This window comes from Peromyscus californicus, unplaced genomic scaffold (genome assembly GCF_007827085.1).
Source record: "Peromyscus californicus insignis strain IS unplaced genomic scaffold, ASM782708v3 Scaffold_17__1_contigs__length_78620276, whole genome shotgun sequence".
Lineage (NCBI taxonomy): Eukaryota > Metazoa > Chordata > Mammalia > Rodentia > Cricetidae > Peromyscus > Peromyscus californicus.
Genome location: NW_026294469.1, coordinates 23,833,731 through 23,848,638, shown reverse-complemented (window position 1 = coordinate 23,848,638; position 14,908 = coordinate 23,833,731). Strand labels below are relative to the sequence as shown.

Here is a 14,908-nt window from a genome sequence, read left to right as displayed (position 1 = left end):
CTCAGAGCCATGAGAAAGGGCAAAGTCTTCCCTCCTGGTCTGAGTGTGAATGCTCACCACAGCTTTCTCCCTCTGGATGTTTATGGCCTGAAGACTGCTCCCCTACAGAAACTGCTCCTATTCAACCTGCCTTCTTGCTAATGTTCTGACTTCACCTCCTTGTTTAACATTACATAACAAACATGCTGAGTTTCCAGGGTGCTGTTCCTCCATCAGAGAACCAGCCCACCATTTCTGTGTGTCCATGTGTGTTTGTTTTTCTTCATTCACCCACTGCCTCAGTCAGGCCTCTCTCTGGAGCTGTGCTGGACACAGCCATTACAGGCACATACACCATATACATTTTATGAGGTGCTTGGGGTTGACCCAGAGCTATGTGCATGCTGGGAAATAGAGATGTACCCCAACTCTGAGAAACATCTTTAATATAGGTTATCCCACGAGTAAAAGTTAACACAGTGAGGGACAAGCCTACAGGATTTTTTTTTTTTTAACATTTATTTGTGTGTATGTGCACATGCACTAATGCATGTGCTCGGCACAGCACGAATGTGGAAGTCAGGAGACAATTTGTAGAAGTTAGTTTTCTCCTACCACCAGATGTATTCCTGGGACTGAACTCAGGCTGCCATCCTGGCATAAGCCCCTATACTTGGGGAGCCATCTCACTGGTCTCCGTTTAAAAAATTCTGAACATGGTGTATTTGCTAAAGGGATTCTAGATTCACACAAAAACAGGAAGATCCATGACTTGGCATTTATACCTAGATAGAGTAGGATTCAAATTATCTTCAAGGATATTTAATTGTAAAAACTATCTGGCATGATTCCTGCATTGTACAGAAAATCCAAGCAGATGGTATAACGTTTCTACCAATTAAAAATATAGTTGTCTAGTGGAATCTGGATTCAAACTCATAGGGAATTAAAATAAATATCTGTTGGTACACAATAAACTTTTATCTTCTATTAAAAACTAATTAACAAGCTGGTATGGTGATGCAGGCCTGTAATCCCAGTACTTGGGAGGATCAGGTTCTCTTCAGCTACATATTAAGTCTGAAGTCAGCCCTTGGCCACAAGAGACCCTGTGTCAAAACCAGATACAAAATCCCACAAAGACAAACAAAACAAAAACAAGAAATGCTTACTAACCATTATATATTTAGGTTAATAGCTAATTAAAACACATTACATTTTATAAACCATTACAGATGCAGTTATCTCAGATTCCTCATAGATAACCTGAGTACTTTTAAAGAGCAAGTTACTTAATCTAAGTTGTGCTGCCCAGGTACTTACGTTCTCAGTTAAAGGCAGGCTATCTATTCTTTTTGTGAGGTTCTGAAGTTGAGCATAATACCAGTCTTTTTCCTTTTCTTCTTTGTCAAGATCAGCAAGGAGTAATGATCTATGTTTAAAAGAAAGGTAAATTCAGTCCACACAAGCTACTGCATGTTCCTAAGACTAACTCTCCAGTTGTTACTGTAAAACTATAGTGAGCCAGTGTGAACATCAGTAAAAACCTTACTGACATGGATTCTGTGGTAGGACTTACGGTATTATATTCACTGACAGGAGTACCAAGTGTGTTCCTTCCCTGAAAAGACGGTTCTCAACCTGACCAGTAACATGCTTCAACCAAAGGCTTTCTTCCGTACAGTCAAGAGGAAAGTGAACGGTGTGGACAGAACAGAATTCAAAGCCAGTAGAAGAATAAACACTATGCTACAGGGGTTGAGGCAGCAGCAATGATGCTGGGAAAAGCGAGAAGCCACAGCCTGGGACCTGATGTCAGCTGCTGAGCAACAACATCGGGAGTAAACGTCTCAGTTGCACTTGGAGGAAGCTGCTCTGCAGGAGAGAGACTTAGCTTGGAATCGGAAGATGAATTTATGTAATTCCTGAAGAACAAGTTCCACCATACACCTGGCCATTATAAATATAAACATGCAACGAAATACTGTTACTGAGATAAAACTCAATAGGACTAAAAAGTACAAGCTCCTTGTTGTTTTGTGTGGCTCTTTTCCCAAAGCAATGGTGTTGTAATATTCTTGTGTTGTTTCCAGAGGTTTTCTATAAAGATGCACAGAATAATGTGCATGATTACATGTATGTTTAAAAACATAAATACTCTATTATTAGCATATACGTTGTCCTATACATTTTTCACTTAAAAAATCTACCTTGGGGATCATTCCATATGAGAACAAAGAACCTACTACGTACTCCTTGATAGCTGCCTAACATTCCATGTATCTCACAATACTGATGAGCCCATAAAGGAGATATACTATGGTCAGTTCTTTACTGGGGAGCACTTAGGGCCTTTTAAATAATCTATTAACATAAATATTACCGGAATGTTTTTGTGTACTTTACTCCATACATGTTCAAACATGCACACAAGATAAATTCTAAGGGCACATGCATTTTAACTTACTGTTCTAATAAGGTGTTATACTAATTGTATAACCTACAATTTTCATGAATTTAAGTGTATGACATAACTTTTTTGTGTGTGGGGGTTGTTTTTTTTTCCCCCAAGACAGAGTTTCTCTGTGTAACCACCCAGATTGTCCTGGAACTCCCTTTGTAGACCAGGTTGGCCTCGAACTCACACCACCTGCCTCTGCCTCCCAAGTGCTGAGATTAAAGGCGTGTACCACTACGCCGAGCTATGACACATCTTTTAAAGTCTTACATATCTGAATTTACAAACCTCCAGGATATCACCATGACTTTAATTATTTCTCTTGATGTGCATGAGACTAAGGGTTTTACTGAGTCTGCAAACCTCCCTTCTCTGTGGCTGCTCCTCACCTTGAGGACTTCTACATGGGATGCAGGACTCAGTCACTACTCTGTGGCTGCTCCTCACCTTGAGGACTTCTACATGGGATGCAGGACTCAGTCACTACTCTGTGGCTGCTCCTCACCTTGAGGACTTCTACATGGGATGCAGGACTCAGTCACTACTCTGGCTGCTCCTCGCTCTGAGGACTTCTACATGGGATGGCAGGACTCAGTCACTACTCTGGCTGCTCCTCACTCTGAGGACTTCTATATGGGATGGCAGGACTCAGTCACTACTCTGTGGCTGCTCCTCACTCTGAGGACTTCTACACGGGATGCAGGACTCAGTCACTACTCTGTGGCTGCTCCTCACCTTGAGGACTTCTACATGGGATGCAGGACTCAGTCACTGGGTTGCATATGCATTTTTTCAATTTATCACAATTTATATTATCTTATAATAGTTTCATCATTTGGAAAATTTGGATTTTCATGTAGTCAGACCTGTGAATATTTTCTATTATGGGATCTGGAATTTGGCCACACACAATGATGCTTCCCACTCTGATGATACATTATTTTAAAATTCTGTTTGGTGTTTCCTTGAGAAACATTCGTAACAAGTACAAAAGTGTGTAGAAGGTTTTATTCTTGCTAAGACCACCTTTCCTGAGAAACCATTTCAAAGATAAGCACCCTTAATCACAAGAAAATAAATCGGTAGGAACTGGTAAGAGACAAATGAGGCCAAAGCAGGAGCCCAGAGCCTTTCCCCGAGGATCAGAGAAGCTGAGATAAAAGGAGCATTTTTATGGCAAACCTGCATACTAACAGCTGCTAGGCTTACGAGTACCTGCAGTAAAAGCCAGTTTAAACATTGCTTTCTCTAAAACTCTGTTAATAATATTAGTACCAAAGTCAGTTCCTAGGAAGGTCGGTATGCTCACGCGTAACGAAAGGGAACAAAGACGTGGGAGACCGTGGCCCTAGTTCTCTCCTTCTGGACCAGGTCAGGGTTTGGGTCACCCAGGTTCAGGGTAGAAATAAAGAGCTAAGTACCCTCCTCGTCCACATAGCCAGCCTGACTTTTACAGGCCTCTCTCTCTCAGGGAAACATGCTGCATTCCTTCCTATATATAATTATCACAATATGTTTTTATTTTATGTATATGTGCGTGTTCCTGAGCGTATGTGCACCACATGTATCCAGGAGCCTATGGAGGTCAGAGGAGGAGTTGTAGCCCCTGGAACTGGAGTTATAGCCAGTGTAATCTGCCATGTGAGTGCTGGGAACTGACCTGGGTCTTCTGCAAGTCTCTAAGTGTTCTTAACAGCTGAGCCATCTCTCCCAGGCCCTGTGTTCTATATATAAAATCTTAATATTCAGTTTTCATAAGCATCATATCAGTGTTTTACAGAAGAACTTGACATAAAATTTGTTGACTTGCCTAAGGTCATAAAGCTATTATATACCATACATGTTACCATTTGAAGGTCTATCTAACTTTTAGGTAGACAAAGATAAGGTACCATCTGGACATTAAGAGTCCTAAAATACCCAGGTCAGGCATGGTAGTGCACGCCTTTAATCCCAGCACTCGCTGGCAGAGGCAGGTGGATCTCTGTGAGTTCGAGAACAGCCTGGTCTATACAGTGAGTTCCAGGGCAGCACAGAGAAACTCTGTCTGGGGTTGGGGGTGTGGGGAAAAGTAGGAAAATAAAAAGATATTTAAAACAGAAAATGCTCTATAGGAGCAGGCTGTATCACCTGACATCCAACCCTCCTCTGTATCTTATATTACAAAACATCATCAAGGTGCATCCATGCACATACAGTACTTAATACATAAGGAACAGATGTTACCTTTCTTTTTCAAGCTCTTCCAAATATCCAGTACTTTCTCTGCTTCCATTTACAAATGCTCTTCTTGGGAATGACCCCATGGGAACAGGACTGCATTCTCCTGAACGGCTTGATACCGATCCTTCCCGACTTCCATAGGAGCGAAGGGACATTTTTGAGTGTAGTTTCACTCCAGGGAAATTGCTGTCTAAGTTAAATTCTAAGCAGAGACAAATTCGTATGTAGTAACTGCTTTATGTCATGTAAAACATTCCTAAAGCTATTACATTATTTTAAAAGTGAAGTCTCAGGTTCATATTTTAACTATAAATATACGTGACTGAATAAATAATTATTTAGAAGTTAAAAATTTCCCTGCAAGTCAGCTTGAGCAAGAAAAAAAGCATATTAAAGGAAATGACACAAAATGTCCATCCTCAGTTCCCTGTAGGCAATACTTAGGAACTCAAAAAGTAATTAGTCTAGTTTCAATTATTACTAAGCAGGGTCCCTGTCTGACACTGGAATTTTTAGGCAATACAGTAACAAAGACATTTGAAAACAGATTCTGTTAGAAACGGCATAGGAAAAGCTAGGCATCTCCATTCCAGATAGAACACAAAAAGACAATACCCCTGGAATGGACCTGCCACGGAGTCTTGTAAGACATGGCATACTGAAGCATGGTTAGTGACTGGTAGAATGCAATGCATTTTTAAAAAGAGCTCAGAATTTTCGAGGAGAAAACTTAAACTCGTACATTTAAAACCAATGACATGAAGCAGAAATAACAGGCAAACAGCACTTTTATCTATTTGCATTCAACAGCTACGACCAGCATGGAGATGGGAGAGGAAGCTGAGCCCAACACAGTATTTCAAAAGACTTAAAAACTGTACCTTTAAGACGCTCTAGTAAGTCAATCTGTCCAGAAGAAGTCATAGTTTCATCTTCAATACTTCCCTGTAGCTGTTTAAGTACTTCCTATTGAAAAGAGCACAGTACGTTAACATAAAATTCTAAGCAACTTCCTGAAGACTTTCCTGGCATTTAGATAGGACCAGGAAGAAAGTTATTCCAGTTCAGGGTGACAACATACCATAAGCTATAATGTACATTAAATATATTACCTACTACTCATTATGTTATATTCCGATAATAATAATAGCAGCATTTGTGATAACAGTGATTATGAGGAGCCTCCATGCAAGACACTTCATGGCACACTCAAAAGGAAGGTAAAGGGGGTGGTATGATCAAACGGCCTTATATGTATACATGAAAAGACATAATGAAACAAACCCATTATTCTGTACAATACAGACTAATAAAACACATTATCTGTTAATGTTTACAAAAGGTGGAATTGTCATCATTTTGAAAAGTTGACAGCCAACAGACTTGCTTGAGCCATCAACAAAAGGCTGTTTAGAACCCACACCTCTCGGGCCTGTACCTTCACGACCAGGACACAAGTCTGCTGTTCAGCACCGCAGCACACCTGAGCAGTCCTGGAGCACTCACCGACACTTGGCAGACACTCATGTAACTGCACGCTAGCTGCCCCTGCCCTGATGTCACGGTCTTCTTTCTCACACAAATGACTGCATAATTAACTTTTCTGTCCGGGGACCTGTAAGCCCTGTCTTTTCTTCGTGCTCCTTAGTAACTTACTTACACTTCCCATATACTGAAGCATGCCACTCTGGCTTCCTGCTTGGCCTTTCCAAATTTGATTTGGAAAATGCACTGAATGTCTGCAACCTTAAAACTAAAGGCAGTGTGACTGACTCTACGGGAAAGTCACCTGCAGAGGCCCTGAAAAGGAATCTGCTGCCGAAAAGAGCCTGTGCAGGAGGGCAGCCCCAGTGCTCTGCCTTCATCCTGCTGCTGAGCACTGAGAACAACCAACCTGTGGTCTGAGTAGGTTGGTACTGGAAAGACTTGGGTGTGAAGGTATGAGAGTGTCAGCACTGTGAGCATGAGGCCATACTCATATGAGGACAGCTCCCTCAGGGAGTGCAGAGCATGCCCAAGGTTAACTGTCAAGTGCAGGTCACTTCACCTCTTTCAGAGTTTGGAACTATCACCGTAGACTGCCTGTGATGTTTTCCCCCAGGGTTCTAATTCTCCTTCTATCCATGGCTATCACTTGGAACAGTCTTTTAAAAACCTTATCATCTTATGACAAGACGACCATAGCAGATACACAAAGTATGCAAAAAAGGATACCATTGAACATGTTAGCACAGAACCTCTGGTGAGAGAATTACAATTTTAATATGTTGGACAAGCTGGAGGTAAAGCTCGGTGGTAGCGTGCTTACTTAGGACACACAAGGCTCAAGGTTTGAGCATTAGTCCCTCCCCAAATTCCTATACAAACAGTTATTCTGATATTGCTCACATTTTCTAATCTTAAAACTGGTTCACATTCACAACTTGCAATAAAATTTTTTTTTTTTAATCTTTGAGGCAAGACTTAGACTTACAATCTGAATTTGAATCATGGAACCCACATGATAGAAAAAAACTGACTCTCACAAACTGTCCTCTGACTTTCATATGTACAACACACATGCATGCATGCACAGGAAAATAACTGAACAGAAAGTCTCTGTGGCTGGGCACAGTAGCGGTAGAACACCTTTTGTAGAGAATGTGTGTCGCCATAGGCTTCATTCTCAGGGCCAAAACCAAAGCCTCGGCACATCTGTTAGAAATACACCGATAAAAGCAACAATGTAAACAAAAAATGAGATGTAGGTTTTTGGGGTTTTTTTGTTTTTGTTTTTTTAGGGTTTTAAGAGTAGCAATTCTGAAAAGTATCAGCTTGTGCCAATTCACCTGTTATGCTACCTTTGTTAAGTGCTTTGGCTTCAGTAATGTCACTGGGTCAAGCTGGACATGCCAACTCACTCACACCCAGTTACTTTGCCTTAAGATGACAACATCGAGCGTGATTACGTTACTTACAGCTTGCAATGAATAGTTATGCCTACTTCCTAACAAAAATAACCCCACTTGTGTTTCTACTTTGAGGCTCAAGATAGACAGGTACAGACCTTCAGTCCTTGAGGGCTTACCCTTTCCAGCTTTGATCCCTCAAGTTCTTGCCAGTGTGCCTTCAGTCCCAGAAAGAAGCATCATGCTGGAACTAGACTTTGAGTCTGTGTTTTCTACTTTAACATCATCGTCTGTAAGATGCCTCCATGGTACTGCATGTATTCATTCAGGTTTTTTTTTTTTTGTTGTTTTTTTTTTTTTTTTTGGTTTTTCGAGACAGGGTTTCTCTGTGTAGCTTTGCGCCTTTCCTGGATCTCGCTCTGTAGACTAGGCTGGCCTCGAACTCAGAGATCCGCCTGGCTCTGCCTCCCGAGTGCTGGGATTAAAGGCGTGCGCCACCACCGCCCGGCTCATTCAGGTTTTTTATTTGGTGAAGTCTAGAAGTCTATTATATGAACACACTATTGGTTTATTCTTTCTTCTCCTAACTGGACATTTGGATGGTACCAGTCTGAAGGCTACTATGAAGAATGCTAGTATGATCATTCTGTACAAGTATCTAGTGGGCATAAGCACTTATTTCTCTTGGGGTGATTTCAAGTTCAAATACTGAATCACAGGGTTTACCTTGAAACGAAACTGCTGTAGTGTTTTTTTTGTGTGTGTGTGTGTGTGTATGTGTTTAAAATTAGGCCCACCAGCAGTGTGTGAGCATTTCAATATTCCATAGTCACGTGAGCAGGAGTAAAATGATCTTTGTACTTCCCTGACGACAGGTGACAGTGAACTACTTTCCATTAGTGCACCTGGCCATTTATCTTTCTTTTTGAATTGTCTTTTGAATTCTTGAGGCCATGCTGCAAAACACTGGCTATTTAAGCCCACTTGCTGTCTATTCGTGTGTGTGAGAGGTATGCTTGTGGGGGCCAGGAGAATCCTGGGAGTCAGTTCTCTTCCTTTGTACTGAGGCAAGGGTAATTCTTCTTTCTGTTGCTGCTGAGCCAGGCAGTCCAGGCTAGCAGGGCCTCGAGCTTCTGGGAGATGCTTCTCCCGTCTCTGCTCCTCCTCTTACTGAGGAGTGCTGGGACTACAGCCTTTTCTTCTGCTTGTTCCACCAGTGCTTACTTACCCACTCCATCTCCCCAGCCCCCAGTTAGATCTTATTGTTTACAACCAAAGTCCTTTATAGATTTTGAAACAAGTTCCTTTGACAAATATATGTGCAGTGTGGTAAATGATTTTCCTTAGTCAATGATGGCCTGTTTTCATTTTCTTACTGAAGCCTTCTGGACGATGTAAGTTTTTAACTCTGATGAAGCCTGTATTGCCTAGTTTTATGTCAACTTGCACATGCTACACACATCAGAGAGGAGGGAGCCTCCACTGAGAAAAGGCCTCCGTAAGATCAGGCTATAGGCAGGCCTGTAGGTCATTTTCTTAATTAGTGATTGATGGGGGAGGGCCAAGCCCATGGTGGGTGGTGTCATCCCTGGGCAGCTGGTCCTGGGTTCTCTAAGAAAATGGGATGACCAAGCCACGAGAAGCAAGCCAGTAAGCAGCACTCCTTCACGGTCTCTGCATCAGCTCCTGTCTTCAGGTTCCTGCCCTGTCTTCCTTTGATGACAAACTGTGATTGGAAGTATAAGTCAAATGAACCCTTTCCTCCCCAAGCTGCTTTGGTTGTGGTGTTTCATCATAGAAATAGTCAACCTAACTAAGACAAGTTAGTACCAGGATAATGGGATATTGCTGTGACGGATCTGACCATGTTTTAGGGAGGCCCGTGGAAGGACTTTGGAACTTTGGGCTAGAAAAGCCATTGAGTGTCCACAGTTTGGTGAGCTGTTCTGTTGGAGCTTGGAAGCTAAGAATGCTGAGGGCAGTGCATTGTGAAGTTTCAGAGGGAAGTTTAAAGACTGTATCAGGGCCATTTGTTATTTTTAATTCTGTGGCTCTTGTTAGCTGGGGCTGCAGAATCAGCTGTGATTAGTAAGATACCAGAAACTACTTTGCTTTGCTGGGATACTGGATGCTGTTTAGCTAAGGCTGAGAAATTAGTGGTGACTAAGAAGAGCCCAGCAGGCAAAATCTGGGAAGTGTTCCTGAGAGTCAGAACATTTTTTATGGTAGATAAAATTCCCTGTCAAAATTTTATAGCATTTCTGGCACTTTATCAATTTTCAAGACATTATTATATTTATGTCAAGAATCTTTAACTCCAACACCTGGATTGCTTCTGTATTACCTCCTACTTTCTGTTTTCTTTTTTCTTTCTTTCTTTCTTTTTTTTTTTTTTTTTTTTTGGTTTTTTGAGACAGGGTTTCTCTGTGTAGCTTTGCGCCTTTCCTGGAACTCGATTTGGAGACCAGGTTGGCCTCGAACTCACAGAGATCCGCCTGGCTCTGCCTCCCGAGTGCTGGGATTAAAGGCGTGCGCCACCACCGCCCGGCACTTTCTGTTTTCTTGATTACCATTTTCTTATTTCTTAAAACTCGACAATATGCCAATGGTGTATCTATGAGAAAAAGGGGGACTTAAGATGAGTGTGTTCTTCTTACAGAACTTATCTTCCCCTGCTGGGGCTGCTCTCTCCCATCCTACCAGATACGAGGAGTGGTTTGAACTGATTCAGTTTTCAGGTCATTTCAGTATGATTTGGTTTCTTGAGTATGTCCTTTTTATTTAGACTGAAAATATGGAAGTCTGTTTCCTTGGCCTTTAACCTCCTACTCTATACAACTCCAAATCCGACCTGTGTCTTGGAAACGAGCCATGCCTGGCACAGCAGATGCATCCCTGAAACAGCTCACTATGGTTTTCCATCTCTGCTTTATTTTCTGATGGTTCTTACCTCTTTAGCACTAAAAATCCACCCCTTGGAGTTGAGGTTTTTAATCTAGTTCAAAAAGTTCAAAACCTGGCAGATATTAAGTTTCTCTCTCTGCAGCAAGTCCTGCAAGCTAGTATTAGGCCTTTTATTCCTTCCCCGCCCCCTTCCTCCAAGACTTGACATCCACAGCAAAGGCAGCCACGGTCTGCAGCTCCTACTTGCCTTCACGTGTGTCCCCTGGCAAGGCTGCCCGTGCCCAGAATAAAGCCAATGTCCCCAGAGAGCAACACCACCAGTAACCTCAGCCTTGCTTTGCTTTTCATGATGCTGGGGACTTGTCATATCATTTCCTTACAATAGTTTAGTAGGTATATTCAAATAGGAATTCTTTCTAAACACAGCCACAGTACATACTTGCACCTAAAAGTATTTCCTCAATACTCTCAAATATGTGGTCTGCTCATATTTCCCTCACTCCTAATACACATCTCCTGTGTTACCCCACAGTATCTTTATGTTTTTATGGTGATATCATGTAACCAACAACAGGACAGTACCCTCTTTTGCCAGTAGGTGGTAGTACTGCCTATATTTTGGGCTTCCCTGGTTTAATCTGAAGATGTGTCTTGCCTTGCTTTGTGGTGACTAGGTTAAAGCTCAGGAAACATGCTTCAGTGGTGTTCTATGCGGTGCAAAGAGTGTCTGAACTACTGTATTGCATTAACTTCAACCCAGCATGGAAAGTACCAACGGTTTCAAAAGTATCTCTTTACCAAGCAATAGAAGACAAAACAGGGTACAGTTCTTGCTCTTTAACAGCACAGAGTCAGTCAGGAAACAATCCAGAAATAACTTCATTGAAGGCTGTAATTACTGTGATGCCGTAAGCCCAATCCTAATGAAATACATGGATGGATCTGCAAGGGTGTGCAGAAACACCTTCAAGTGATTGCTGAATTCAGGTGCACCTTAAGTTTATTCCTCCTGTGCCTGGTCTATAAGCAAGCAGCCTGGGGTGTGACGTGTATGGTCACTCTCAAAGACACTCTACTTCAGCATGGAGATGGACCTAAGTGTCGATTAAAATGTCTCCTCCAAAGCGTTTTTTAAAAATAAGTTTTGGATTTGCTTAAACAATTAAAGGAAAACTTCAAGCTCGATCTGAGTTCTGCACTACAAATCAGGTGTGTACTGTGTCACAGGCCCTCCAGGAGGAGGTCTGCCAAGTATATGCAGTCAAGAGTCCAGAATGGGTCAGTACTTTGTATCCCCGAACTCTTACAAACACACGCCCTGAACAAGTTTAGAGTGCACAGGGCTCTAAGTGTTAAGATAACAAATGGCTTTTTACCTATTAGGTAACAAGTGTTTGTTTATGGTTTACCTATTTCCATAAGGATGTGGAAGTGGGTATTTGGGAGATGTTATTGCCAGAGAGTTTTATGGCCATGAGAATGGGGAAAAGATAACAGAAAGAAAGATAGGTAAGGAAGTATGTAAGAGCGAAGGGCTGAGCTGTCAGGACGCTGGAGCTGAAGGATAAACTAGGAAGAGAAGAAGAGGGTCTTCAGTGAGACACAGTGGTCTAGAAAGAAGAGAGACTTGGGAATGACAGAAAAGGAACTGTTCAGACTAGGAAATATGGAGAGATGAGGAAAAAGTCAGGAATTAAGATGTTAGATTGGCAAGCAACAGAAACAACACAAAACAGAATTTCCCCGTAGGGAAGGAAGTAAACCATTTCTGGTGACAATCTCCGATTTTATGAAGTTATTACATTTGGTGGGAAGCTGCCTAACTGGAAATTAAAGTAACTAAGGTTTTCATCAATTACTTTGAAGACAGAGTGTTTTCCCTTCTACACACTAAATACTTTCCTGTGTAACTTTTCTTGCTATGTGGCAAACCAACCTCAGGGTCTCGAAGTACCATGGAAATCATCCTCTAGGCTTATGATGCCTGCACTTTCCGAAGAAGACAATGGACTATCTGAGAGACACTGTAAAATAAAGCCAGTTTCTATGAGCTATACAGAAAACCCTTCCTCTAAACTGAGTATAATGATAAAGTGTGTGTGTGTGGGGGGGGGTATTATTTTTAAACTTAAAAACTAAGAATGAACTAGTCACCAGGGTTAACTTATTTTCTTGGCAGGATTTGTTAGATTAATTGAACACATTTACTAAGAATATGTTAACTTTTCTAAGAAACAGTTTCTATATTACTGTTTAGCTTAAAGTCTACTTTTGGTAAGTAAAGTATCTTAGCTATCCCAAGTTCACAAGAGGGATGCTGAACGAAAGTGGACAGGCTACAATAAAAAGTTGCAGTCTTGATACCTTCATATTAGATGCCTCAGTTTCCAGTTTTGTAAGATGATTGGAATTATCTTCTAGCTCTTGTCGAAGATTTGAGTTCTCCATCTTCAGGGCCTCAACTTGCTTTAACAACTGATCATATGAAGCTGCAGCCATCCTTGGCTACCCTTGGACCTATAAGGTTAAAAAGGATTTTGAAATTCACTACTACAAATGGAGAAGCTGCTTGTTCTGTTTTGAAGACAGGGACCAAGGCAGCAAACTGTCCAGAGGAAGGAACGGTGCCTGTGTGCAGGTTGGGTCCCCACACGACATCACTCAAGCACCAGTGGTTTCCCACGAGGACGTAGGGTCTTAGGGGAAGAGAACAGGGTTAAAGCGGAAGGCAGAACCTCGGGCCTATTTCCACAGGTAAGATTTCTATCTGGCAAGAATCGGTCAAGTCCTGTATGTCCAACTTGACAGAACACAACCATCGATAAAGAATTTGTATAAGTAATGTTCTTTAGTCTTGGATTTGTACATGGTTTATAGGTTTTCAGAGCCAGAATAGATAAATGAGACCAGAGTTCATTTATTTAATAAAAGGCTTGTCTTAAACCATCATCCATGGTGAAGTAGTTCTGAAGATTGAAGATTTCACAGAACAGTAGCCATTCACAAATTGTCACCAAGTAAAACATAAAACTGAGACTTTTGATAAGAACAGCCCATTCTATGGCAGAAGTGGTCTATATTCAAACTGAGGCTAAGAGATACTTGAAAAAAGAAAGGGGATGACCTTCGAAGTAAGACTTCAAAGACAGAGGAGAGAACAGAGGCGAGAAGAAAGAGGGCGGCTGGGCCATAGGAGGTTGCTGGCATGAGCAGACAGAGCGTGATACAAGGTAGAGTAGGACTCATCAAGACGGACTCAGACAGAGCGTGATACAGGGCAGTGTAGGACTCATCAAGACGGACTCAGGAAACCCACATTCTCTTCTTAGAAAATGTCAACTCACTCTGGAATCAAAATTAAGAATAAACAATTCCGAATTACTTAACTCAAAAATACTACATACATTCAAAGATCTTGATATAAAAGCGTCTATGAAAGGAAAGACATCTATTTAGAACAAAGCAGACTGCCTGCAACACTGGCTACTCATGACAACACTGGAGTTGGACAACTCGAGCACCCTAACAACGAATCCAGGGACTCGGATCTAGACAGTTCTACAAGGTCAGAGTCGCTGGTGAACCTGGAACAACCCAACCATGTCTGAGAAGGGGAAGCCTGGGCTGGAGACCACCAGCGCAAGATTTCCAAGTTACAAAGAGGGAGGACTTGCGTTTGGAAGCATGGGTCTCAGGCGCAGGCACAGTCATCTATCCGTTAACTTTCGCCCCTTCGTTATTTCAGTTTGTACATGGCACTCACCACTTGCCTCAATATCACTATAGGAATGTTGTTAGGAGTCAGTTGTTGTTTTTTATTCTTCTGGGGCTCCCGCCACCCAGCTCCCAAATTTCTCTCTCTCTCTCTCTCTCTCTCTCTCTCTCTCTCTCTCTCTCTCTCTCTCTCTCTCTCTCTCTCACACACACACACACACACACACACACACACACACACACACACACACACAGAGGCTTATGCTTAATTATGTATGCCCAGTCTTAGTTTGTCTTTACTTCTAGCCAGCTTTCCTTAACTTTAAATTATCCATCTGTCTTTTGCCTCTGGGCTTTTCAGTTCTCTTACTTCTTTTTTTTTTTTGGTTTTTCGAGACAGGGTTTCTCTGTGTAGCTTTGCGCCTTTCCTGGGACTCACTTGGTAGCCCAGGCTGGCCTCGAACTCACAGAGATCCGCCTGGCTCTGCCTCCCGAGTGCTGGGATTAAAGGCGTGCGCCACCACTGCCCGGCTCAGTTCTCTTACTTCTGTAAATCTCACTCTTACTCCGTGGCTGGCTGTGTAGCTGGGTGACTGGCCCCTGGTGTCCTCCTCCTCCTCTCCTATTCCTCAATCCCTCTTCCCAACTTTCTCCTTCTATCTAGGCTCTCTGCCTACCAGCCCTGCCTATCCTTTCTCCTGCCTTGCTCTTGACTGTTCAGATCTTTATTAGACCATCAGAT

The 14,908-nt window shown here is 42.2% G+C and overlaps 1 protein-coding gene across 17 annotated transcripts in view; it reads right to left on the bottom strand.

Annotated features, from left to right (window-relative positions):
• The window catches only part of Apc (APC regulator of WNT signaling pathway), a 105,157-nt gene that overhangs the window by 47,883 nt on the left and 42,366 nt on the right, over window positions 1-14,908 (bottom strand). For 9 of the 17 annotated variants that reach the window (XM_052741820.1, XM_052741824.1, XM_052741828.1 and 6 more), the window contains exons 2-4: window positions 5,542-5,626; window positions 4,664-4,862; window positions 1,303-1,411 (exon numbers count right to left, since the gene is read on the bottom strand). In XM_052741820.1, the coding sequence (XP_052597780.1) occupies window positions 1,303-1,411; window positions 4,664-4,862; window positions 5,542-5,626 (393 nt within the window). Of the gene's footprint in view, window positions 1-1,302; window positions 1,412-4,663; window positions 4,863-5,541; window positions 5,627-12,816; window positions 12,970-14,908 lie in introns of all 17 variants that reach the window. The other 8 variants (XM_052741822.1, XM_052741826.1, XM_052741833.1 and 5 more) reach the window with 1 other exon arrangement.